Here is a 26025-nt window from a genome sequence, read left to right as displayed (position 1 = left end):
AACTGGTAGTAAACAAATTTGGATTTCACCACTGCCCAAACGACTTTAGTTGTAGGCACGAAACACTGAATGAATAGATGTTGTAGGCAGACAACGAACAGCTGAAAAGAAGGGAGGATCAATGAAAGAAATCAGGTTGTCCCATATTTCAGTAAACCCTTCCTTATCTTCGACGAAGGGAGTAACATCTTATTCCCCTTCTGAAATATATTTCCTGTCCACTGCTGAAGGAAAGAAGTGGGTATGGTAATATGTTACCAGAGAGGAAGGGTTTATATGAAGAAGATTGTACAAATGTTGTATCTAACTAGTGAACAAAATGAAATTCAATGTAGAGAAAAGTAAAGTCTTACACTTAGGCAAGAAAAACCAAAAGTACACATATAGACTGAGTGAAACCAGGCTTAAGAGCAGTAACTATGAGTGAGCTCTTGGAGTCTTAGTGGACAACCAGTTAAATATGAGCCAACAGTGTGCGACAGCAGCCAAAAAAGCCAATGCAATCCTAAATTGCATTAACAGAGGGATGCAATCAAGATCAAGTGAGGTACTAATACCTCTCTATAAAGCCTTAGTAAGACCACCCCTGGAATACTACACACAGTTTTGGTCACCACAATATAAAAAATGTTGAGTCTCTAGAAAGAGTGCAGAGAAGAGCAACCAAGACGATTAGGGGACTGGAGGCTAAAACATACGAAGAACGGTTGCAGGAACTGGGCACGGCTAGTCTAGTGAAGAGAAGGACCAGGGGAGACATGATAGCAATCTTCCAGTATTTGAAGGGCTGTCACAGAGAGGAAGGGATCGAGCTGCTATCCAAGGCATCTGAAGGCCAGACAAGGAATAATGGATGGAAACTGATCAAGGAGAGATTCAACCTAGAAATAAGGAGAAGTTTTCTGACAGTGAGAACAATCAATCGATCAATGGAACAGAATGTTGTGGCTCCATTACCGGAGCCTGTGTCATCGTCAGGAGAGGACTCCGAGAGTGAAGGGGAGGAGTTGGCAAGGCCTCCCTCTCCAGGACCCTCCTCTCTGGCAATGCCTTCGGTGTCCGCCGAAGGGCAAAAGATAGGGCCAGGGCCAAGCACGTCCACGCAGCCACAGATGGACAGTGATGAGGGTAATGAGTCTTGGCTAGACCCACGCCAGCGTCGCAGAGATAAGCGCGCGCAACAGAAGAAAGGGCATGCCCGAGATTAGGCTGAGTCACTGGACCACACCCCACAGGATATAAAAGGGAGCGTGGTGGCCAGTCAAACCTTGTGATGAACAAAGCTGAAAGCTTCCATGCCATTCTGCATTGCTGGACTTTTGCTTTAAGACTTTGCTGGAGTATCTCTGGACTTGATTAATTCCGTAATTATTGAGCTGCTTTCCTTTGATGTATCAGAAGTGGAGAGAAGTTATCTCTCCTCTTTGTAAATAATAAACTCTTGGCAGGCAGCCACTAAGTTGTTGCCAAGTTCCGTTATCTTAAGGAAAAGGATTTTGCCGGCTGGTTTGGTCTTTAACTCCTGAACGTCTGTTGGTGTGTGTGCATGGGGTTGGGGACAGAACACAGAAGTTGCCTTCAGAAGTTGTGGGAGCTTCATCACTGGAAGCTTTCAAGAAGAGACTGGATTGCCATCTGTCAGAAATGGTATAACGTCTCCTCAGTGGTGGGAATTAGCCAGTTCGCACCACTTTCGGAGAAACGGTTGTTAACTTTCTGAGCAGTTTGGCAAACGGGTTGTTGGAAGAAATCATTAGGGCAGAGAACCGGTTGTTAAATTATTTGAATCCCACTACTGGGTCTCCTGCTTGGGTGGGGTGTGTGTGGACTAGATGACCTACAAGGTCCCTTCCAACTCTGTTAATCTGATCTGATAAGACAAGATGGTAGAAGAAAAGTATCATCTTTTTTTTTCTCTTTAGGTTGAATGGATGGACCTTTTTCTGCCCCGTTGCGATGGAAGGCCTCAACCAGACAGTGACCCATTTTGTGTTCTTGGGACTGACCAATCACCGAAGCCTGGAGCTGGTTTTATCAGTCATTTTCTCCATCCTCTACTTACTTATCCTAGCAGGCAACCTCCTCATTATAGTGACGGTGGCCTGGGACCGCTGCCTCCACACCCCCATGTACTTCTTCTTGGGGAACCTCTCATTCATTGACATCTGCCATTCCTCCGTCACGATGCCCAAGATGCTTTTCGACTGCTTCTTCCACCGGAAGGTCATCTCTTTTGGGGGTTGCATCACCCAACTCTTCTTCCTTCACCTGTGTGCTTCGGCGGAGATCTTCCTCCTGACCATCATGGGCTATGACCGTTGTGTCGCCATCTGCTACCCTTTGCAGTACGTGAACCTGATGAACCTGAAGATCTGTGGGGGTTTTCTTGGAACCTTGTGGGTTGGGGCAATTCTCCACTCCCTGATCCAGACGGCCCTCATTGTCCATCTCCCTTATTGTGGCCCTAATGTCATTGACAGCTTTTTCTGTGATATTCCTCCACTCATGAAGTTGGCTTGCACGGACACCCATACCACCGGCATTCTCATCATATCCAGCAGTGGTCTGATGTCCTTAGTTTGCTTCGTGATCTTGATAGCTTCCTATGCCGTCATCCTTATCTCCCTGGGAAGGCAGACAGCCGAAAGTCGTCAGAAAGCCTTCTCCACATGTGCTGCTCACCTACTTGTGGTGACCTTGTTCCTGGGACACTGTATCTTCATCTACACCCGCCCAGCTTCTAGCTTCCCAACGGACAAACTGGCTGCTGTCCTCTACACCATGGTGACCCCTTTCCTCAACCCTGTGATCTACACTCTGAGGAACAAAGAGGTCAAGAACGCCATTAAGAAACTCTGGAACTAGAGAAGGATCTTCTTGGCAAGGAGTTGAGTTGGTCATCTTTACGTAGAAGGAAAAAAAAAAAGTCAGGATATGGAAGGAGAGAATTCCATGGAAAGGTTGATAATGATCAAGCTTTCCATGAGGTTGATCTTTAAATATGAGCCAGCAGTGTGCGGCAGCAGCCAAAAGAGAAAATGCCATCATAAACAGAGAGATACAATCAAGAACAAGTGATGTAGTAATACCGCTCTATTTAAGCCTTAATAAGACCACACCTAGAATACTGCATCCAGTCAAAATGCAATCAAGATCAAGTGAGATACTAATAAGGTAAAGGTTCCCCTCGCAGATATGTGCTAGTCGTTCCTGACTCTAGGGAGCAGTGCTCATCTCCATTTCAAAGCCAAAGAGCCAACGCTATCCGAAGACGTCTCCATGGTCATGTGGCCGGCATGACTAAACACCAAAGGTGCATGGAACGCTGTTACCTTCCCACCAAAGCTGGTCTCTATTTTTCTACTTGCATTTTTTATGTGCTTTCGAACTGCTACGTTGGCAGAATCTGGGACAAGTAATGGGAGCTCACCCCGTTACGCAGCACTAGGGATTCGAACCGCTGAACTGCCGACCTTTCGACCGACAAGTTCAGCATCTTAGCCACTGAGCCACCACGTCCCCTTTGAGCCACCTTAAATATTATGTTTAATATTTAATAAATATTTAAATATTTAAAATTTCAATATTTAAAATTTAAATAGATACTAATACCACTCTCTAAAGCCTTAGTAAGACCACTCCTAGAATACTACGCCCAGTTTTGGTCACCACAGTATAAAAAATGTTGCGACTCTAGAAATTGTGCAGAGGAGAGCAACCAAGATGATTAGGGGACTGGAGGCTAAAACATACGAAGAACGGTTGCAGGAACTGGGCATGGCTAGTCTAGTGAAGAGAAGGACCAGGGGAGACATGATAGCAGTCTTCCAATATTTGAGGGGCTGCCTCAGAGAGGAGGGAATCAAGCTATTTTCCAAGGCACCTGAAGGCCAGACAAGGAATAATGGATGGAAACTGATCAAGGAGAGATTCAACCTAGAAATAAGGAGAAATTTTCTGACAGTGAGAACAATCAACCAAAGTTGCCTTTGGAAGTTGTGGGAACTTCATCACTGGAAGCTTTCAAGAAGAGATTGGACTGCCATTTGCCAGAAATGGTGTAAGGTCTCCTGCTTGGGTGGGGGGTTGGACTAGATGACCTACAAGGTCCTTTCCAACTCTGTTCATACCTATCAACCAGAGGAGATGTCTTAGTGGTACAAGAAGCCCATTCTTCCATGATTGAAGGCGTGGGAAACCTGCTAGTATTTCATGAATCTGTAAGGTGCTATAATAAGTGGCCAATTCAATGTTTCACCCCTTTGTGACATGAACAAGCTAACTGACTAAAGACTATCATGCAAACAGTTAGTGGCAAAGCTTTAAACTAGTTTCTTATGTTGTCCTTGAAGATGCATTGTGTTGTGACCTAGGCTCACTCAGGCATAAAAGACACACTTAGTCTTAAATAAACCTATTTTATTATAACAGCTGGGAATTACTTCATTCCCAGTTTAGTCCAAATTAATTCCAAAACAAGTCCTTCAGGAAAAGTCCTTCGGCCTTATCACAAACCTTTATCTTCTTTGGCACCCTGCCAAATGCTTTTCTTGGCAAAGCCCCACAAATTTCAGAAATAAGAGATGCCGACTAAAAACAGATGTAGCAATGTTGCATTCCTACAAAGAGCCCAAGAGCCTTTGCTGCTCTTTTAAGCCTTATGGGAGGGGCCAATCATCTCCTGGCCTTACTCCCGAGTTGTCCTTTTTGCTTTAGCTGCTCCTGCCTTCTGGCAGCTCTTCGCATGTGTGCACTAGGAACAGGCTCCTCCTGTTTCTCTGCCTCTCTGCTGTCCGCCTCTGGAGGATCCGGAGTCTGCGCATCACTCCCAGATGGCCCTGGCCCCAACTCTGCCTCCGACAGAGAGCCCTCATCCGGGCCTTCTTCAGACTCCAGGACTGGCCCATTGTCCTCCCCAGCCTCCTCACTATCTGACTCTGCTGCCAGCTCCGCAGACTGCTGGTGGATCACAACAGATTGGACCTGTCTCTCCATAGACAAGAGAGCGGGAAAGGGCAGAGATAAGTGACCTAGGAGATTCCTGAAAGAAGGACATATTTTGCTTTTTTGCCAATCAAAGAAAATGAACGACTTTGGGTGCTGAACACGTCAATCTTCAGTTTTAACCACAACAAAAATGCTACCTTATTGGCTTTTAGCAGTTGTGGTCCAAAAGTTGTATTTTAATGTATTCATACACTTGGATATATATATTTGTATATAATATTGATTTATATATATTACAGTATGATAATTTATAATTGGGCCAGTTGCTTTTTAAAGAGGTTGGCTTGCTTGACCTGTAATCCCGCCAGAATCGAACAACTGTTGACGACTTTCATACTGTACAATATAACACCGTGATGGCGAATCTATGGCACGCGTGCCGCAGGTGACACGCGGAGCCATATCTGTGGGCATGCGAGCATTGCCCTAGCTCAGCTCCAGCCCACATGCATGCGCTGGCCAGCTGACTTTTGGGTCTTTCGGGCCCACTGGAAGTCGGGAAACAGGCTGTTTCTGGCCTCCAGAGGGCCTCCAGGGAAGTGGGGAAGGCTGTTTTCGCCCTCTCCAGGCTCCTAGAAAGCCTCTGGAGCCTGGGGAGGGCAAAAATGGGCCTACTGGGCCCACCGTGCCATCGCGTGCCAAAAGCGGGGTTGCACAGGGGGGTCGCGCGTGCATGCACAGGGGGTGGGGCGCATTGAATTATGGGTGTGGGCATGTGCGTGCTCGACCCCCTCCCCGCTCCCACCCTGCTTTTGGCACGCGATGGCAAAAAGGTTAGCCATCACTGATATAACACATATTTTAAGCTTCTGTGGTGTAAGTTGGAGCACTGATGACGTTACCTACGTGCGCCATGAAATGTCTGCAAGAAAACGACCAATTTCAGAGAGCACGAAGGACCTCACAGCCCTCCTCCTCCTCTTCCTCTCCACAAATCTCACTCCTTTCTGGCATGGATGATGTTACCCAGTTGGGTCATGAAGGAGGGTGATGTACTAAGCTAACAAAAGTCTTTGAGGTGGAACAGTTGTGGGAAGAAACACCGTCTGTGTTTCTGGAACGTATTAAGGACAATTTGAATAAGTACTCTGGTCTTTCTTCTGAAACGCCGGCTTATGAGTCCTTAATGAAAATGCGACCCAATCCTGGCATTCACGAATATCACGGGTCTGTAAAACAAAGAGAAGCGGAAGTGAAATTGTATGCGCAGTAGTGGTTTCACTTAGTGCTTTGTCAATGAGTCGATGGTTTCAATTATAACCGCTACATGAGGACTACCTGAGTTGCGAATTAAACTCATTACTGGAGGAGGGGATTGTGGGTTGCAGAAATCTGCTCAGTTTTTTTTTCCCCACATCCTGCTTTCTTTTCAGAGTAAGGTGTTAATAAGTTCTGGGTGGAAATGATGAGGGACACGGTTGACTAACGTTGAAGGAATGATGCAATGAAGAATAGAACCAGGCTATCTTTTAGTGTTATCTGATGGCAAATAGCTCACCAGGACAAACAGACAAAGCCTGGAAAGGAAAGGAAGAAAAGGGAAGAGGATGTACCAGCCACAAAATCTTTACCGAGGCTTACAAAACCTAAAGCACTGAGGACTCCTTCTCCTAATGCAGGAGTGTCAAACTCGATTTCATTGAGGGCCACATCAGGGTTGTGTTTGATCTCGGTGGGGGGGGCAGAGAGGCGTGGCCAGGGGGGCATGGCCAGCTTGATGTCACTTGTGTCGGGGGCACCTGTGGTGGCCGAGCGTTCTGCCAACGAAAATGGGCTCCTGAGCTCTGTTTCTGGCTGCGACAGCTTCCTGCCAGTGAAAACGGAGCTCACGAGGGCCATGTGCAGCCCTCCCAAGCTACATTTCCTGCTGCGACGGCCTCCTGCAACCCTCTGCCAGCAAAAAGGGAGCTCATGAGGGCCACGTGCAGCCCTCCCAAGCTACATTTCCTGCAGCGACGGCCTCCTGCAACCCTCTACCAGCAAAAGGGGAGCTCATGAGGGTAACGTGCAGCCCTCCCAAGCTACATTTCCAGCTGCGACGGCCTCCTGCAACCCTCTGCCGGTGAAAACAGAACTCAGGAAGGCTGCATGTGGCCCTCCCAAGCTCCATTTTCGCTGGCAGAGGCACCATGGGCTGGTCCTTTGCTGTTTCCAGGGTGGACCCACGGGTCAGATCTAAGCACTCTGCAGGCTGGATCTGGCCCGTGGGCCTTGAGTTTCACACCTCGTCCTAATGCTTTTCTGGTTCAGCAGAATGTGTGAACATGGCCAATGTCTTCCCATGACCTCTAGCCTTTACTTTCTGGTTTTTGGTGCAGAGCAGTGACACAAAAAGCCCCCCAGTTTTCTTCTCTCTCAAGGAATGATAGTGCACATCAAGGCAGGATAGTCACTTTGGTCTAGCGCAGAGTTCCCCCAACCTTTCCGGATTGGCAACCCAGAAATGGGGAAGGGGAAGGAAAGAAGGGATGGTTTTGTGGGAGAGGTGGGCACAGGCACACATGCGTGCACACGAGCACCCATTGCTCAGGTGAGTGAGGCTGAGAGTATCTGCAATGCTTGCTTGACTGAGGCCCCTTGCACCTGCAACTCTCGTGCGAGTGGGTTGAGAGCACCTGAGATGTTCGCGTGAGTGAGGCTCTGAACGCCTGCAATGCTCGTGTGAGGCCCTGAGCACCTGCAACGCTCACACAAGTGGGGCTGTGCGCGTGCATGCATGCACACACCTACTGGCCCCTCATGTGGTCCACTGGCAAATAGGCTGTGGCCCGGTAGTGGGCCGTGAAACACAGATTGGGGACCTCTGGTTTAGTGGGTAAAGTATCAGGCTAGAAAGCGGGAGACAAAAATCTCTGGTCCCGGTGGCCGACCCAGATTGGATCCTGCAACGTTATTCTGGACACGTAGATTCACCATCATTCGTGAGAGATGTGGGTGGCTAGCGCTTCAAATAGTTTGGCTTTGAGAATCCTTCACAGCATGCGAAGCATCAAGTTATGAACAGCTATGCTTCCTACATACTCCAATCGACATCTAAAAAGCCAGAAACAACAGGCACCATATAAATATCACACACAGAACAGGACACACACTGCTAGAGAAGATGTGCTCCAGCAGAAGTCTGAAAGCTCGGAAGACAAAACCTCTGGTCCCCGTGACCGATCCAGATTATCTAATGAGTGGCAGGGAGGCGACTACCATTGTTTGAAAATGTCCACTGATCACATTTCTGAATTTCATGAAAATGAAGCAGCTACCTGGCATCAAGCCAGAACTTTGCTCCCTATATGTAGCTCAGCATGGTTCATATGTTAAATTTAACCAGCATGTGAATCAGAGGCATTGAAGGAAGGCTTTGGAATGAATGATCGGTTCCTGGAAATAACAGGTAGTCCTTGACTTACAACCACAATTGAGACCAGAGGTTCTGCTGCTAAGCAGGGTAGTTGTTAAATGAGTCATGCCTGATTTATGATCTTTTTTTGCCATGGTTATTAAGCAAATCATTGAATCAAATGGTGTTAGAAATTCCATATTTATATGGAATTTGCCACAGAGCAAACAAAGAGTAGAGTCACCATGTGCTTTACTACTCAACTGTAATAGGAAACAGGAAACTCTACTTAGAACAAATTTATTGAATCATGTGCTGTTAGAAATTCCATGTACACACACACACACACACACACACACACACACACACACACACACACACTTTGTTTGCTCTGTGGTGATGTATATATAACCACAGAGCAAACAAAGTACAGTCACCATGTTGTTGGAAGAAATATCCATCTGGGTTCAGTTCCAAGTGGGGAAAAAAACACTGGAAACATGGAGACTGCTTAAAAAGATGGTTTAATGGTGGACAGGATCACATGCTTTGAGTTCCTGAACAGAAAAGGGATGAGATGCTGAGTGTGCCTTGGTTTTATGCCCTCTCTGGGCTTTGAACTTCCTGGGGCACAGGAAGAGTATCCTGATTGGTTTTCAGACTCCCAGGGGGTGAGGGTCTTAGCTAGCCTTGCTGGCTGATGTAATCTTCGCAGGTGCCATGTGGTGAGTTTCTGTTGCTAGATGGGTCCTATTGTGTTGCAGGTGATGGTCCATTGACAAAGGTGGGGGGAATAAGTGAGCTTGGCTGAGGCCTTAATCACCCATTGACAAAGATGGGGGAGGCAGGAAGCTTCTTTGTCTTTAAAACATGTTTCTCCATTTCTCATCCAGGGAAATATAATATTCTGCCTTTTTTAATATTTCCTAAAATATTTCATTCTTCTAGGAGAGGGGTGAGTGCTAACTTCTTACCATGTCAGAGGTGGGATTCACTTACCTTCCCTACTGGTTCGCAAATGTGAGTGCACGCACCACCTCTGCGCATGCTCACGGCCCTCTGTGCATGCGCAGTAGTCGCGCATTATGTCTGGGTGGATGGGCAGAGCCTCCCACAGTCGCCGCTACCAGTTTGCGCGATCTGGAGAGAACTGGCTGAATCCCACCACTGAACCATGTGCTTTACTGCACAACAGTATAACTGTAATAGGAAACAGGAAACTCTACTTAGAACATAAGAGCATAGAGTATATACCATAGATCCAAACTTGTAAATACTGCCATCTACTGGCTGAATACTATTGTAGTTGTTGCATAAAAATACATTCTAGCAATGAATTCCAACACATGGTCATTCCGTGAATCTGGCTCCACCCACTTACTTTGCATGAAAGCCAGTTGGAAAGGTCACAAATGGCGGTCACATGACCCTGGGACACTGCAACGGTTGCAAATAATGCCAGTTGCCAAGCACCCAAATTTTGTTCGTGTGACCATGGGGATTCTGTAATGGTTGTAAGCAGGTGGGGTTCTAAAACTTTTTACTACCGGTTCTGTGGGCGTGGCTTGGTGGGGGGGTAATGTGACTGGGTGGGCATGGCCAACTTTTTTTTTTTACTTTTAAAAGCATTTTTTTTTCTACAACCTTAAGAGGTTGCAGAAAAAAATGCTTTTAAAAGCCTCTGACGATCCCAGCTGTGTTGCCTGATCATCAGAGGCTTTTTTTATAACCTTTAAAAGCATTTTTTCGGCTGAAGAGGTTGTAGAAAAAATGCTTTGAAAAGCCTCTGATGATCAGGCAACTCAGCTGGGATCGCCAGAGGCTTTTAAAGGCATTTTTTTTCCCTACAACCTCTTCGGCTGAAGAGGTTGTAGAAAAAGTGCTTTTAAAAGCCTCTGACGATCCCAGCTGAGTTGCCTGATCATCAGAGGCTTTTTTTTATAACCTTTAAAAGCATTTTTTCGGCTGAAGAGGTTGTAGAAAAAATGCTTTTAAAAGTAAAAAAAAAAAAAGAAAAGCCTCTGATGAGGTGGGCGGGGTAAGCGAGCGGCGACCGGGCCAGGGACTGGTTCGGGAGAGTGGCCAGCCAATGTTATCACCAGTTCTCCGAACTACTATAAATTTTTACTACCGGTTCTTGCAAAGCGATGCAAACCGGGAGCAACACACCACTGGTTGTAAGTGTAAAAACTGATCATCAGTTGCTTTTTCCAGTGCCGTTATAACTTTGAATGGCCACTAAACAAATGATTGTAAGTCGAGGACTACCTGTATTGTCATCTCATGACATTTAAATATCTTTCTCAAGCTTTTCATGGCTGCTCTACCCTGTGCTAGTTTGCACCATATTTCTTAATTGTTCCTTGATTGACAAATGCTCTGTCCTACACACTGGCAATAAAAATCAGAACACCAAATACAAGTTGGGCGGAAACGACCTTGTATTTGACCCTCATTCTGTCAAGGACCTTGGGGTACTCATCTCAAATGATCTAAGCCCCAGAGCTCACTGTAACAGCATTGAAAAAAAGGCATTAAGAATTGTTCACCTAATTTTGCGAAGCTTCTTCTCTGGTAACATTGTATTGCTAACTAGGTCATACAAAACCTTTGCCAGACCAATTCTCGAATACAGCTCATCTGCCTGGAATCCACACTGTATATCAGACATTAATATGATTGAGCGGGTCCAGAGGTATTTCCCGAGAAGAGTACTCCACTCCTCTACTCACAATAGAATCCCTTATGAATATGAATATGAACATGGACATGAACGAAGGAAATGAACACAAATAAATGGGGACGGTAGGACAGAGATGGTAGGCACGCTGGTGACAGGGACGGTAGGCACGCAGGCTTGAAATTTTGGGCTTGGACAATCTGGAACTGCGCCGCCTGCAGTCTGATCTAAGCATAGTACACAAAATTGTCTGCCTCAACGTCTTACCTGTCAACGACTTCTTCAGCTTCAACCTCAAGAATACATGGGCAAACAATTGGTACAAACTCAAGGTAAACCGCTCCAAATTCGATTGCAGAAAATACGACTTCAGCAACAGAGTGGTCAATGCCTGGAATGCTCTACCTGACTCCGTTGTTACATCCTCAAACCCTCACAGCTTCAACTTTAAACTGTCTACCGTAGACCTCACCCCATTCCTAAGAGGTCTGTAAGGGGGTGTGCATAAGCGCACCAGCATGCCTATCGTCCCTGTCCTACTGTCCCCATTTATTTGTATTCATTTCCTTGGTTCATGTCCATGTTCATATTCATACCTGCTATCTTGTACATGTTTGACAAACTAATAAATAAATGAATAAATAAATTGTTGATGGTGGATCCAAAAATGCAGATGCTATCCACCATTGTCAAATCTTCATTATCACTTCTAAGGCTGGTTGCTCCCCTTTAATGAACTCATTAATCATGGGCACTCCCATGTAACACCTCTCCTGCGTGAGCTGCATTGGCTCCTGGTGGTCCTCCGGGTGCGAGTCAAGGTGTTGGTGACCACCTTTAGATCGCTCCATGGCTTAGGACCTGAATATTTACGAGACCGCCTTCTGCCACCGAGAGCCTCCCACCGGCCAGTATGCTCCCACAGAGAGGGGGTCCTCCGGGTGCCGTCAGCCAAACAATGTCGACTGGTGGCCCCCAGGGGGAGAGCTTTCTTTGTGGGAGCACCTGCCCTCTGGAACGAGCTCCCCCCGGAGATACGGACGATTCTGGATGTACGTACTTTCCGTCGGGCCCTCAAAACTTTTTTATTTCATCAAGCCAGGCTGGCCTAACTCTCCAATGGTATAATTTTAATTTGAATTTTAAATGGGGGATTTTAACTGTCGGGCCAAATTGTTTAATATATTTTTAAATTGTTTTAAAATTTTGTATTCTATGTTTTTTACCTATGGCTGTTCACCGCCCTGAGTCCTTCGGGAGAAGGGCAGTATATAAATTTAAATATTAAATTAAATTAAATTAAATTAAATTAAATTAAATTAAATTAAATTAATCAAAGAAAGCTTGCTCTTTCCAAGACTCTATAACAGGGGTGTCAAACTCATGTCATCACAGCATCATCATGTGACGTATCGGGACTTTCCCCCCCCTTCACTAAACCAGGTGTGAGTTTGGCCAGTGTGTGACGCATCCAGCCCATGGGCCAGGAGTTTGACAAGCCTGCTCTATAACATACCTATAATTTGTAGATTAAAGATCCTCGTTGAAGACATGGGATTTTTTTCTTCAGACCTAGACTATGATATGGGGCTGACATACACAATGAAACATGGTTTAATTAAGTGAAGAAAAAAAATGCAGAGAAGAGCAACAAAGATGATTAGAGGACTGGAGGCTAAAACATGAAGAACGGTTGCAATTCGGTACGTCTAGTCTAGTGAAAAGAAAGACTAGAGGGGACATGATAACAGTGTTCCAATATCTGAGGGGCTGCCACAAAGAAGAGAGTGTCAACTTATTCTCCAAAGTGGCTGAAGGCAGGACAAGAAGCAATGGGTGGAAACTAATCATGGAGAGAACCAATCTAGAACTAAGGAGAAATTTCTTGACAGTTACAACAATCAATCAGTGGAATGGCTTGCCTTCAGAAATTGCAAGTGTTTAAGAATAGATTGGGCTGCCATTTGTCTGAAATGTTATAGGGTCTCTTCCTTGAGAATGGCGTTGGACTAGAAGACCTTCCAACTTTGTTATTCTGAACTATGGTCTTTATCCGCAGCATCTTATTTAAAAGATACCTGTTTGTTTTTCCAGGTGTTTAAGGCAATGCACATTCTACTCCCTCCTCCAATTTCTATCCACAACAACAACCCTGTGAGGAAAGGTGGAATCAGAGAGTGTGTTTGGTTTGGTTTGGTATGTGGCAAAGGACTTCTGGTTGTCTGGAATGTGGATTGCAACTTAAATGCTGGTTGGCTGAGAGGCAATGTGAGGTTGAGATTTGTGGACCAATATTCATTGCGAACTTGATTCCTTGCAGGATGTCCATGTTGATTAGAGTAGAGTAGAGTAGAGTAGAGTAGAGTAGAGTAGAGTAGAGTAGAACAGAACAGAACAGAACAGAACAGAACAGAACAGAACAGACAACAGAGAGTAGAGTGGAGTGGAGTGGAGTGGAGTGGAGTGGACTGGACTGGACTGGACTAGACTAGACTAGAGTAGAGTAGAACAGAACAGAACAGAACAGAACAGAACAGACAACAGAGAATAGAGTAGAGTAGAGTAGAGTAGAGTAGAGTAGAGTAGAGTAGAGTAGAGTAGAGTAGAGTAGAGTACAGTACAGTACAGTACAGTACAGTACAATAGGACAGGACAGAACAGAACAGAATATAATAGACAACAGAGAATAGAATAGAGTCGAGTCGAGTCGAGTCGAGTACAGTACAGTACAGTACAGTACAGTAGGACAGGACAGAATAGAATAAACAACAGAGAATAGAGTAGCGTAGAGTAGTGTAAAGTGGAGTAGAGAATAGAATAGAATAGATAACAGAATAGAATAGAATAGAATAGAGTAGAGTAGAGTAGAGTAGAGTAGAGTAGAGTAGAATAGAACAGAACAGAACAGAACAGAACAGAACAGAACAGAACAGAATAGAATAGAATAGAACAGAACAGAACAGAACAGAATAGAATAGAATATTTTTATTGGCCAAGTGTGATTGGACACACAAGGAATTTGTCTCCGATGCATAAGTTCTTAGTGTACATCCAGGCCAAAAAAAGTGATAAATTATAAATCATAAGGTACAATAACCAATAGTAAGATCTAATACTTTATTAGAATAATAGAATAACAAGAGTTGGAAGGGACCTTGGCAGTCTTCCAACTCCCTGCTCAAGCAGGAAACCCCTATACCATTTCAGACAAATGGTTGTTTAATCTCTTCTTAAAAACCTCCAATATCGGAGCATTCACACCCTCCAGAGCTGGTTTATTATTTTCTTCATCCAGAATGGACTCCGTTGATCCACTGCTTCTTGGCAGAGAAGAAACCAAAACTTTAAGAAAGATCAAGGAGTTTTTTTTTTTTACCTTACCCCCTTTTTAGTTTACATGTGCGATCAAATCATCAAGAAAGTGTCAAATCCAAATTGATCTCTGTTCATTTTTTGCAGTGAGTCTCTGAATGTCATTATGGAGGAATGCTTTTTGGCCCAATTTATCTTGCCTATTAATTCTTACCAAACTTTGCTTCAAACTTCCGATCCTCTTGGGGGGGACTCTCTAATTAAAGATTCAAGCTCCGTGGTGTATTAATTACAGTTAGGATCTCCAATCTCTCAAGATCTTTGCTTTTTTTTCCCCCGGTCCTCCTTGAGTTTGAAGATATCTGGAATGCAGTTTATCTCTGACTTTCAGAGAATCTAAGGTTTTATAAACGAGAACTAGCCAAGATCAGATGATGCTTACAAAAGCCATCTCCCCAGCTAGCTGGAAAAAAAAAAAAAAGATGGACAGAGAAGAACTCGTAAAGCTATCTGTGTGATCTTTTTTTCTCAACTATATCAGGTAAATCTATTTTCTTTCTTAGAACCACTTAAATCTGCATCAGGGTTGGTCACCACATTACAAAACAGATGTTGAGATTCTGGAAAGAGTGCAGAGAAGAGCAACAACTATGATTAGGGGGTGGAAGGCCAAAACATACGAAGAACAGTTGCAGGATTTGGGTTTGGCTAGTCTAGTGAAAAGAAGGAGTAGGGGGGGACTTGATAGCAGTATCCCAGTAGTCGAGAGGCTGCCACAAAGAGGAGAGGATCAATTTGTTTTCCAAAGCATCTGAAGGCAGGACATGAAACAATGGATGGAAACTAATCAAGGAGAGAAGCAACCTGGAATTAAGGAGAAGCTTTCTGGAAGTGAGGACAATTAACCAGTGGAACAGCTTGCCTTCAGAAGTTGTAGAGGGAGGCTTCTAAGAAGAGATTAGACAGTTACTTGTCTGAAATGGTAGAGTCTCCTCTTTGAGCAGGGCTGGACTAGAAGACCTCCAAGAGAGGGATCTTGCCAAGATCCCTTCAAGCTCTATTCTGATTGATTGATTGACGTATGACCACAATGGAGCCCAGAATTGAGACAGTTGTTAAATGAATTTTGCCCTGTTTTACAGCTCAGGCCATCTCTAGTTATTTTTCTCTAGTGATTGTTCTAGGATCTTAGAAAATGCCTTTTCTATCTATACAATTAGGTTTATTTTAAGGAATGGTATGACATGTGAATGAGTAGAAATTTTGTTGTTGTTGTTAGTTGCGAAGTCGTGTCTGACCTATCGCGACCCCATGGACAACGTTCCTCCAGGCCTTCCTGTCCTCTACCATCCTCTGGAGTCCATTTAAGCTCACACCGACTGCTTCAGTGACTCCATCCAGCTACCTCGTTCTCTGTCGTCCCCTTCTTCTTTTGCCCTCAATATTTCCCAGCATTAGACTCTTCTCCAGTGAGTTTACTTTGATCTAAAAAAACAGAGATCTAAAATCTACCTGTAGATTTTGGAAACTAACTGCATAACTTTTGAGTTAGTCAATCTCTCTGTGCACATCTGCTTAACAGGGTTTTATTAAAATTGATATTTACGAAAGGGAAGCTCCCTGAGTGTAAACCACTTGGAGCTTGAATTGCTTTCTAAAAATTCAGATTTTAAATCCACCAGATGTCGATTGCCAAAAGACAGACGTATTTTAAAAGAGAGTTATTAAAGCAAGGCAAAAGCTGAGGCAGCGATATTTTCTTTTTAAAATTTATTTTTTGTCAAGCATGTATTTTATGACAGATACAAGTGTAAACATAATTATAGATACATGAAAAGGATATGAATAAAAGAAAACATTAGGACAGGGACGGTAGGAAGGCTGGTGCACTTATGCACGCCTCTTACAGACCTCTTAGGAATGGAGTGAGGTCTACAGTAGGCAGTCTAAAGTTAAAGTTTTTGGGATTTGGGGAAGAAACTGCAGAGTCAGGTAGTGCATTCCAGGTGTTGATAACTCTGTTACTGAAGTCGTATTTTCTGCAGTCTAGTTTGGATCGGTTTACCATGAGTTTGTATCTATTGTGTGCTCTTGTATTGTTTTGGTTGAAGCTGAAGTATTCATTGGCTGGTAGGACCTTGTAGCAGATGATTTTATGTACTATGCTTAGGTCAGACCGAAGACGGCGAAGTTCTAAGTTGTCTAAGCCCAACATTTCGAGTCTGGTGGCATAAGGTACTCTGTTGCGGGCCGAGGAGTGGAGGACTCTTCTTGTGAAATATCTCTGGACTCGTTCAATTGTATTAATGTCTGATATGCAGTGTGGGTTCGGTTCCAGACAGATGAGCTGTATTCAAGAATTGGTCTAGCAAAAGTTTTGCATGCCCTAGTTTGCAGGTCAATATCACCGGAGAAGAAGCTATGCAAGATTAGGTTAACAACTCTTAATGCCTTTTTTAGCAATGCTGTTACAGTGAGCTCTGGCGCTTAGATCATTTGAGATGAGTACTCCAAGGTCCTTGACAGAGTGAGTGTCGTCTGTTAAGTTGTATCCACCCAGCTTGTATTTTGTGTCCTGATTTTTTTTTTTTGCCAATCTGTAAAATGGAGCATTTGTTGGTTGAGATTTGGAGTTGCCAGTTGTTTGACCATTCTGACACATAGTCGAGGTCGAGTAGCAGCATTGTCAGTCGTGTTGAATAGTTTTACATCATCCGCAAAGAGAAGGCAGAAGCTTCGACCTCTGGACAAAGCACAACAATGGAAAATCTGAACAAACTGCACAGAGAAGGTAAATTATGCCTAAGATTTGTATGTTTACAAGCCCTTTCCCATACACTGCATGTTCATGGCCTCTAAGTCGATTCCAGAGTCATTCAAATTACCCCAAAGACTTTCCGTATGCAACTCCATCATGTATTGACTAGAAACAGTCTATCCTTGAATTTGTAAATAGAACAGAACAGAACAGAACAGAACAGAATAACAGAGTTGGAAGGGACCTCAGAGGTCTTCTTGTCCAACCCCTTGCTCAGGCAGGAAACCCTATACCATTTCAGCCAAATGGTTTTCCAATCGCTTCTTAAAAACTTCCAGTGTTGGAGAATTCACAACTTCTGGAGGCGAGTTGTTCCACTGGTTAATTGTTCTCCCTGTCAGGAAATTTCTCCTTAGTTCTAGGTTGCTTCTCTCCTTGATTAGTTTCCATCCGTTGCTTCTTGTCCTGCCTTCAGGGGCTTTGGAGAATAGCTTGACTCCTTCTTCTTTGTGGCAGCCCCTGAGATATTGGAACGCTGCTATCATGTCTCCCCTAGTCCTTCTTTTCATCAAACTAGACACACCTAATTCCAGCAACCGTTCTTCATATGTTTTAGCCTCCAGTCCTCTAATCATCTTTGTTGCTCCTCTATGCACTCTTTCTAGAGTCTCAACATCTTTTGTACATCGTGGCGACCAAAACTGGATGCAGGATTCCAAGTGTGGCCTTACCAAGGCCTTATAAAGTGGTATTAACACTTCCCGTGATCTCGATTCTCTCCGTCTGTTAATGCAGCCTAGAACTGTGCTGGCTTTTTTGGCAGCTGCTGGCTCAGCTTCATATTTGGTCATTGTGAATGTAACTGCTACCACCAATAGCTTCCCACCGACCAGTACGCTCCCATAGAGAGGGGTTCCTCCGGGTGCCGTCGGCCAAACAATGTTGACTGGCGGCCCCCCAGGGGGAGAGCCTTCTCTGTGGGGGCACCTACTATCTGGAACGAGCTCCCCCTGGAGATACGGAGGATCCCGGATCTGCGTACCATCCATCGCGCGCTCAAGATTTTCTTATTTCATCAAGCTGGTCTGACCTAAGTGTTTCCCCTTTTTAAATGGAAATTTTAAATTTGGTTTTAAATTATTGGGGTTTTAAATTTGTTCAGCCAAATTATTTAATTCGTTTTATTTTATTTTAAATTTTGTATTTATATGTTTTATTCTATGGCTGTTCACTGCCCTGAGTCCTTCGGGAGTAGGGCGGTATATAAATTCAATAAAATAAATAAAATAAATAAAATAAATAATAAATAAACTGTGAGGTGCTTTTTTTAACATGTTTGCCATATGCTGAATAAATAATACCAAGGAATGTTTTTTCCCCCTATGCATACATACTTGGGGATGTTTTGAGCAAGACATTATTTCTCTTTGTTTAGGTTGCATGCATGGACTTCTATCTGTCCCGTTCCAATGGCAGAGATGAACCAAACAGTCACTCATTTTGTGTTTTTGGGACTGACTGATAACCGGAGTCTAGAACTGGTTTTATTTGTCCTCTTCTTCATCATCTACATGCTTACCCTAGTAGGAAACCTTTTGATTGTGGTGACAGTGGCTTGGGACCGGGGCCTCCACACGCCCATGTACTTCCTTTTGGGAAACCTGTCTTTCCTGGACATCTGCCATTCCTCTGTCACGGCACCCAAGATGCTCCTGGACTCTGTTTTCAGGCAGAAGATCATCTCCTTCGGGGGCTGTGTGGCCCAATTCTTCTTCCTCCACATCTGTGCCTCTGCTGAGATCTTCCTCCTGACCATCATGGCCTATGACCGCTGTGTTGCCATCTGCTATCCTTTGCAGTATGTGACTCTTGTGAACCTGAAGATCTGCGCATGGTTGGTGGGTGCTCTGTGGATCGGGGGCATCATCCATTCTCTGGTCCAGACTGTCCTCACCATTCGCCTTCCTTTCTGTGGCCCAAATATCATAGATAGCTTTTTCTGTGACATTCCCCCAGTCATGAAGTTGGCTTGCGCCGATACGTACTTCACTGAAGTGCTTATGATATCCAACAGTGGGGTGATCTCCTTGCTTTGCTTCTTGGCCTTGGTGTCTTCCTACGCCATCATCTTTCTCTCCCTGAGAAAGCAGACGGCCGAGGGCCGTCGCAAAGCCTTCTCCACATGTGCTGCCCACCTACTTGTGGTGGTCTTGTTCTTAGGACCTTGCATTTTTATCTACACCCGCCCCACCTCCAGCTTTTCCACCGAGAAGATGGCTGCTGTCTTCTACACCATGGTGACCCCTTTCCTCAACCCTGTGATCTACACCCTGAGGAACAAAGAGGTGAAGAACTCCATGAGGAAACTCTGGTTCCGAAGGAAGGTCTTCTTCATAAGGAAAGGGGTTGGTCAACTTGCTTTGGTGGAAAACAACTTGGTCAAAAAGGAGAAGACAATTCAGTGCAATGAATGATCTCAATAAAGTCAAGTGAAGTATTTTAAGCTGCAGAAGTTTTTTTTTTAAAGTATAGGTCAGTGATGGTTAACCTTTTTACCACCGCGTGCCAAAAGCAGGGGGATGCGATCGCACGCATGTGTGCCTACACCCATAATTGAATCCCCCCCTGCGCCCGCCTCCTGCACCCCCACCGCTTTTGGCAAGCAATCACATGGTGGGCCCAATAGGCCCGTTTTTCGCCCTCTCCAGGCTCCAGAGGCTTTCTAGGAACCTGGGGAGGGCAAAAACAGCCTTCCCCACCCCCCTGGAGGCCCTCCAGAGGCCGGAAATAGCCGTTTGCCAACTTCTGGTGGGCCCAGGAGACTTGAAAATCAGCTGACCAGCGCATGCATGCATGCTGGAGCTGAGCTAGGGCAACTTTCGCGTGCCCACCAATATGGCTCCACATGCCACCTGTGGCACTCGTGCCATAGATTCGCCATCACGGGTATAGGTAGTCTTCAACTTACAACCACAACTGAACCCCAAATTTCTGTTGCAAAGCAAGCCAGTAGCTAAGTGAGTTTTGTCCCACTTTACAACCTTTCTTGCCACAGTTGTTAAGTGAGTCACTGCAGTTATTAAGTTAACAATATGGTTGTTAAGTGAATTTGGCTTCCCCATTGACTTTGCCTGTCAGAAGGTTGCAAAAGGTGATCGCATGACCCCAGGATACTGCAACTATCATAAATACATGCCAGCTGCAGTGACCATGGGGATGGTACAATGTTTGTAAGTGTGAAAAATGGTCATAAATCACTTTTTTCAATGCTGTTGTAACTTCAAACTGTTGGAATACATATTAGAATGTATTTTGTATTGCAACAACTACAGAATTATTCAGCCAGTAGATGGCAGTGTTTAGTGTACATCTATGGTTATAATCTATGATTTCTTTATGTTCTGAGGAGAGTTTCCTGTTTCCTGTTACGGTTATATAGTTGAGCAGTAAAGCACATGGTGACGGTACTCTTTGTTTGCTCTGTGATGCTATATATAAGCTGAATTTCTAGCAGAAATGGTCACTAAATGAATGGTTGTAAGTTAAGGACTACCTGTATGTCTATGACAGGCCCATTTTTCTAAGTTTGGAGACATGGAAAGCCAACAAGTTATGCTAAGTTTTTAGGACCTCTGTAAGATATTATTAATTTCTTTAAAAAGCAAGGCAATGGTTTTGGAGCATGGTCAATCCAAATGCCTGAAATCTGTGCTGGAAACAGTTCTGTGGGAAAAAGACAAAACTACATTTCTACATAGGACTTGATGAAGAACTGATGAGCTGCTCCTTCCCAGCTAAGTGAAAGGGAAGATTTGGAGGGAGCAGATTCAACTGAAACTAAAAGGAAACAAGGACATGTGTTTTCATCTAACCAAAATGTCTATAAATGAATATTGGGGAAATAAATCTTAAGGGTCAATGATTGAAAAAAATGTTATTTGTGCTAGACCAGGGGTGTCAAACTTGATTCCATTGAGGGTGTTAAGGATATTGGTGTTGTGTTACCAACCAGCAGAGTAAATGCACAAGGAAACGTTGCTGAGAGCAATGAATAAGAGATATGCAAACTGGTTTATCAAAAGTTTACTTTATAGTGAAAAAACAATCTCGTAGTCTTTTAAATCAATCCAAGTCTTTGCCAGTTAAATCAGTCCAGTGATACAAAATCTTCTTACCACACAAACAGTAGTTGGTTAGAATAACAAACTTACTCTCGTTCACAAACCACGATCCATCAAACGATGATTAGCAGATAACAACTCCTCTCAATGGCAGCTTATCATACTCTGGTAGCATAACACATCAGCTTCATGCACAATGGCAGCATATCATAGCAGCAACTGAACACGTTACAATACCTTGCTTAAATACTCTCACAACCAGTCATTACCTAATTACAGCATGACTCAGTATTACAATAAATCAGCAATAAAGCCTTAAAGTTACACAATAGATATTCATATTAAAGTTACAGTACACATATATTGCCTGGACAACTTGTTAGGCTCAAACCATATCCTAACAGAGGGCCACATCAGGGTTGTGTTTGACCTGGGGAGGGATGTGGGGCGGGGGTGGGTTCTACTTACCTTTACTACCGGTTCGCATCGCGCCTGATCACCTATAATGACGTCCGAGTCAGTGGGCGGAGCCTCCCGCCAGTTTTACTACCAGTTCTTGTGAACCGGTCCGAACCGGGGGCAACCCACCACTGGTGTGGGGGCATGGCCAGGATGGGTCAGCTCAACGTCACTCATTCGGGGGCACCTGTGATGGCCCGAGTGCTCTGCTAGTGAAAACAGGCTCCTGAGCTGTGTTTTTGGCTGTGACAGCCTCCTGCAGCCAACGGAGCTTGGAAGGGCTGCCTGCGGTCGTCCCGAGCTCCATTTTTGCTGGCAGAGGGGTTGTGTTTTGAGCCTGTTTGGCAGAGTAGGCCCTCTGTTGGGGTCCATATTTACATTTGATGTTCTCCTTGGTTAAGCTGTCTGACAGCTGCTATATAAGAGCTGTCAGAGTGAGTTTGCGGTTCTTCTTCTTCCCTCAGCTAACCGTGTTCTGCAAGTTGTTCAATGTGTATTCTGAGTTGACATTAAACACTTACCTGTTACCGATCGCCTCAGTCATCCTTTTCGATCCAGGACATACCAAGAGGCACAGCAGGCCAGTCCTTCACTGTTTCCAGGGCACTCCCATGGGCCAGATCTGGCCCACAGACCTTGAGTTTGACACTCCTGTGCTAGACACTATAAGACTAGTCATCTGAAAAAGCTGGAGGAGCACCAGACTGTTTATTTATTTATTTATTATTCATATTTCTATGCTGCCCACTCTCCAAGGACTCTGGGCAGCTTACACCAAAGACAGTATACTAAATAGCATATTGCCCCCTAACAATCTGGGTCCTCATTTTACCTACCTCGGAAGGATGGAAGGCTGAGTCAACCTTGAGCCGGTGAGATTTTGATCCGCTGATCTGCTGAACTAGCAGTCAGCTGAAGTAGCTGCAGTACTGCACCCTAACCACTGCGCCACCTCGGCTCTTGAATGTTATATCTTTAAATTCCTTCTGTATTTTATTTTTATGGACCCTTTTATTGTGCATTCATGAACGTGTCTCTGAGATTAATTTGTAATTGAACCTTTTGCTTTTTTTCTTTAAATGCTACTGTTTATGAATTGTTATACTTGCAGAATATACAGGATAATACAGAACAGCAGAGATGGAAGGGACCTTGGAGGTCTTCTAGTCCAACCCCCTGCTCGAGCAGGACAATCTATACCATTTCAGCTGTCCAATCTCTTCTTAAAATCCTCCAGTGATGGAGCAGTCACAACTTCTGAAGGCAATCCGTTCCACTATAATTATTCTCACTGTCGGCTACTTGTTCTAGGCTGCTTCTCTCCTTTTTTTTTAATATCTTTATTAAATATTTACAGTAAAATTAACACACAATAATGATTGGAAAGCAATATAAGGAGTGAAATATAGAAACACATAAACACAAGACTAAAACGAAACAACAAACATGACTAACCGAGAGTTAAGCTCACTCTCCAATTAATATTAACTAATATCATCCTAGCCAAACATTTCAATGCAATCAAGTTCTTTTAACTATCTACAAAACAATTGGCCTGTTTTTATCAAAATTATAAAGAGTTATAAAGCCTAGTAAATACCTAGTTAATCTAATTAGACGATCTTATCACCCTTCTCCTAGGTTTAACCTTCTTTTGAGCCAGACAAAGCATCTGTCCCAACTTCTATTATATACTGAATCTTTCTTGTCTTTTAAGATATACGTTAGCCTGTCCATCTCAGCACATCGGAGAATCTTGTTTATTATCAGATGGTCAGGGGGCGTATCTGCATCTTTCCACAGTTGAGCAAATGCCATTCTCGCCGCTGTTGAGACATGGACAAATATATACCAATCCTTGTTGTCAATGTGGTCCGGTCTTATTCCGAGTAAGTAGAGGTCTGGGTGAAGGGGAAAGCTCACACCTGTTATTTCCAGCAGCCACAGCTGTATTTTCCCCCATTAGCGTCTAGCTGATGGACAAATCCACCACTGATGGAAGAAAGTACCCTTGGCCGACCCACATTTCCAACATCTATCAGAACATCTTAGCGATTCTGGGGGGGGGGGAGATACCAACGGTAGATCATTTTATAAAAGTTTTCTTTTCATAGTTTTGTTCCATACATTTTGCCATGCTGCTTCTCTCCTTAATTAGTTTCCATTCATTACTTCTTGTCCTGCCTTCTGGTGCTTCGGAAAAAAAAGCTGACCCCCCCTCTTCTTTATGGCAGCCCCTCAAATATTGGGAGATTGCTATTAAATATAATTAATGATATTACTTATTTTAATACTGTTTTTATGAAAAGATTCTGGAGTTGGAAACTCATCCAGCATTCTTCACATAAACATGAAGTTCAGGGCAGTGGTGAAATCCAAATTTTTTTACTACCAGTTCTGTGGGTGTGGCTTGGTGGGCATGGTGTGGCTTGGGAGTGTGGCTTGGGGGTGTGGCAGGGGAAGGATACTGCAAAATCCCCATTCCCACCCCATTCTGGGGCCAGCCAGAGGTGGTATTTGCCGGTTCTCTGAACTACTCAAAATTTCTGCTACCAGTTCTCCAGAACCTGTCAGAACCTGCTGAATTTCACCCCTGGTTCAGGGATGGGATTCAGCCGGTTCGGACCGGTTTTGGCGAACAGGATGTTAATTTTAATCTGGTTCTCCGAACTGGTAGTTGCAAGGACTGGCTGACCCCGCTGACCCCATCTATCCCAGGAGTCTCCACGTGGATGCCACGTAAATGCAGGGCCCATGCGGAGGCTCTGGGAGGGTGAAAAACAGGCCTATTGGAAGTTCCAAAAGTCCTGAAACAGGCCCATTTCCAGCCTCCGGAGGATCTCTGGAGCCTGGGGGAGGCTGTTTTCGCCCTCCCGGAGGCTCAAGGAAAGCCTCCAGAGCCTGGGGAGGGCGAAAAATGGGCCTACCGGAAGTACCGGAATTCCAGAAACAAGCTCATTTCCGGCCTCTGGAGGGCCTCTGGAGCCCGGAGGAGGCCATTTTTGCCAGCTGTAACATCACAGCCAACCAACCTGCTTACAACAACAAAGCCAGCACTCTCTCTTTCCACTAGAAACTAGTGGATTGTGATTTCACTGAACTAGGGCTGCATAAAAAACTTGGTTTATGTAGGAAGAGCCTGGCTAAAGAGAAATATACATAAAGCCTACGAAAAGGAAAGAAAACAAATACTGTATCTTTACAGGGAGGATACATGGGATGAGGGTGTGGCTAACTGATGAGGACTTATAAGTCCGAAATAGATCTATCTTAGTCTCCTTTGTCTCCCAATGGGCAGCAGAGTGTTTGCTGGCTGCCAGAAAAAAAAAAAAGCCTAGAAACTAGTGAATTGTGATTTCACTGAACTAGGGCTGCATAAAAATCTTGGTTTACGTAGGAAAAACCTGGCTAAAGAGAAATACACATAAAGTCTACGAAAAAGAAAGAAAACAAATACTGTACCTTTACAGGGAGGATACATGGGATGAGAGTGTGGCTAGCTGATGAGGACTTATAAGTCCAAAATAGATCTATCTTAGTCTATCTTAGACCATGGAGACGTCTTTGGACAGCGCTGGCTCTTCAGCTTTGAAACAGAGATGAGCACTGCTCCCTAGGGTCAGGAACGACTAGCATATATGTGCGAGGGGAACCTTTACCTTTACCTTTATGCATGGGGATTTTGTTCCTTTAAGTGTAGTAACTGATGGTCTCAACACTGATCTAGATAAATAATTAGGTCAGAAAGTTGTTACAATCCCATAACAACTGCAACCTGGCTCACCTCAAGTGTATTAACAAAATATGGCCTTAGTAAGGCCACCGTTGGAGTACTGCAGGTAAAGCTTATACGATCCTTGCTTATATAAACAGACGCATGGAATCAAAATCATATGAAGTATTAATATCACTTTAGAAAGCTTTAGTAAGGCCACACCTGGAATACTGTATCCAGTTCTGGTCACCCCAAAACAAAAGAGATATTCAGGTTCTGGAAGGAGTGCAGAGAAGGGCAACAAGAATGATTAGGCTAAAACATACGAAAAACGGTTGCAGGAATTGGGTGTGGTTGGTCTCGCGAAAAGAAGGACTAAGGGTGTCATGGTAGCAGTTTATTTATTTATTTATTTATTTATTTATTTATTTATTTATTTATTTATTTATTTATTTATTAATTTATTAAATTTTTATACCGCCCCCTCTCCCAAAGGACTCGGGGCGGTGAACAGCCAAAATTAAAAAACATACAATATAAACATTAAAATACTATAAAAACAAAATTAAATTTATATTGGCTTCCCCCAATTTAAAACCCCTTACCCATAAAATTCAGCAATTAAAAATTTTTTAACCC

General features: G+C 44.1%; 2 protein-coding genes across 2 annotated transcripts; both read left to right on the top strand.

The window, feature by feature from the left end:
• The first annotated feature begins 1956 nt into the window (after positions 1-1956).
• LOC139324602 (olfactory receptor 4E2-like) lies at positions 1957-2865 on the top strand. Its single transcript, XM_070954320.1, has one exon. The coding sequence runs from the start codon at positions 1957-1959 to the stop codon at positions 2863-2865; it is 909 nt and encodes a 302-aa protein (XP_070810421.1).
• Positions 2866-18530: 15665 nt separating this feature from the next.
• LOC139324578 (olfactory receptor 4E2-like) lies at positions 18531-19565 on the top strand. Its single transcript, XM_070954295.1, has one exon. It carries the CDS (start codon positions 18561-18563, stop codon positions 19563-19565), a length of 1005 nt encoding a protein of 334 aa, XP_070810396.1. The 5' UTR covers positions 18531-18560.
• Positions 19566-26025: the final 6460 nt, after the last annotated feature.

Source organism: Pituophis catenifer, unplaced genomic scaffold (genome assembly GCF_029215685.1).
Source record: "Pituophis catenifer annectens isolate HBS135680 unplaced genomic scaffold, rPitCat1.0.hap2 SCAF_15, whole genome shotgun sequence".
Classification (NCBI taxonomy): Eukaryota; Metazoa; Chordata; class Lepidosauria; order Squamata; family Colubridae; genus Pituophis; species Pituophis catenifer.
Note: the sequence above shows the minus strand (reverse complement) of the source record. Positions and strands in the feature narration are given on the sequence as shown.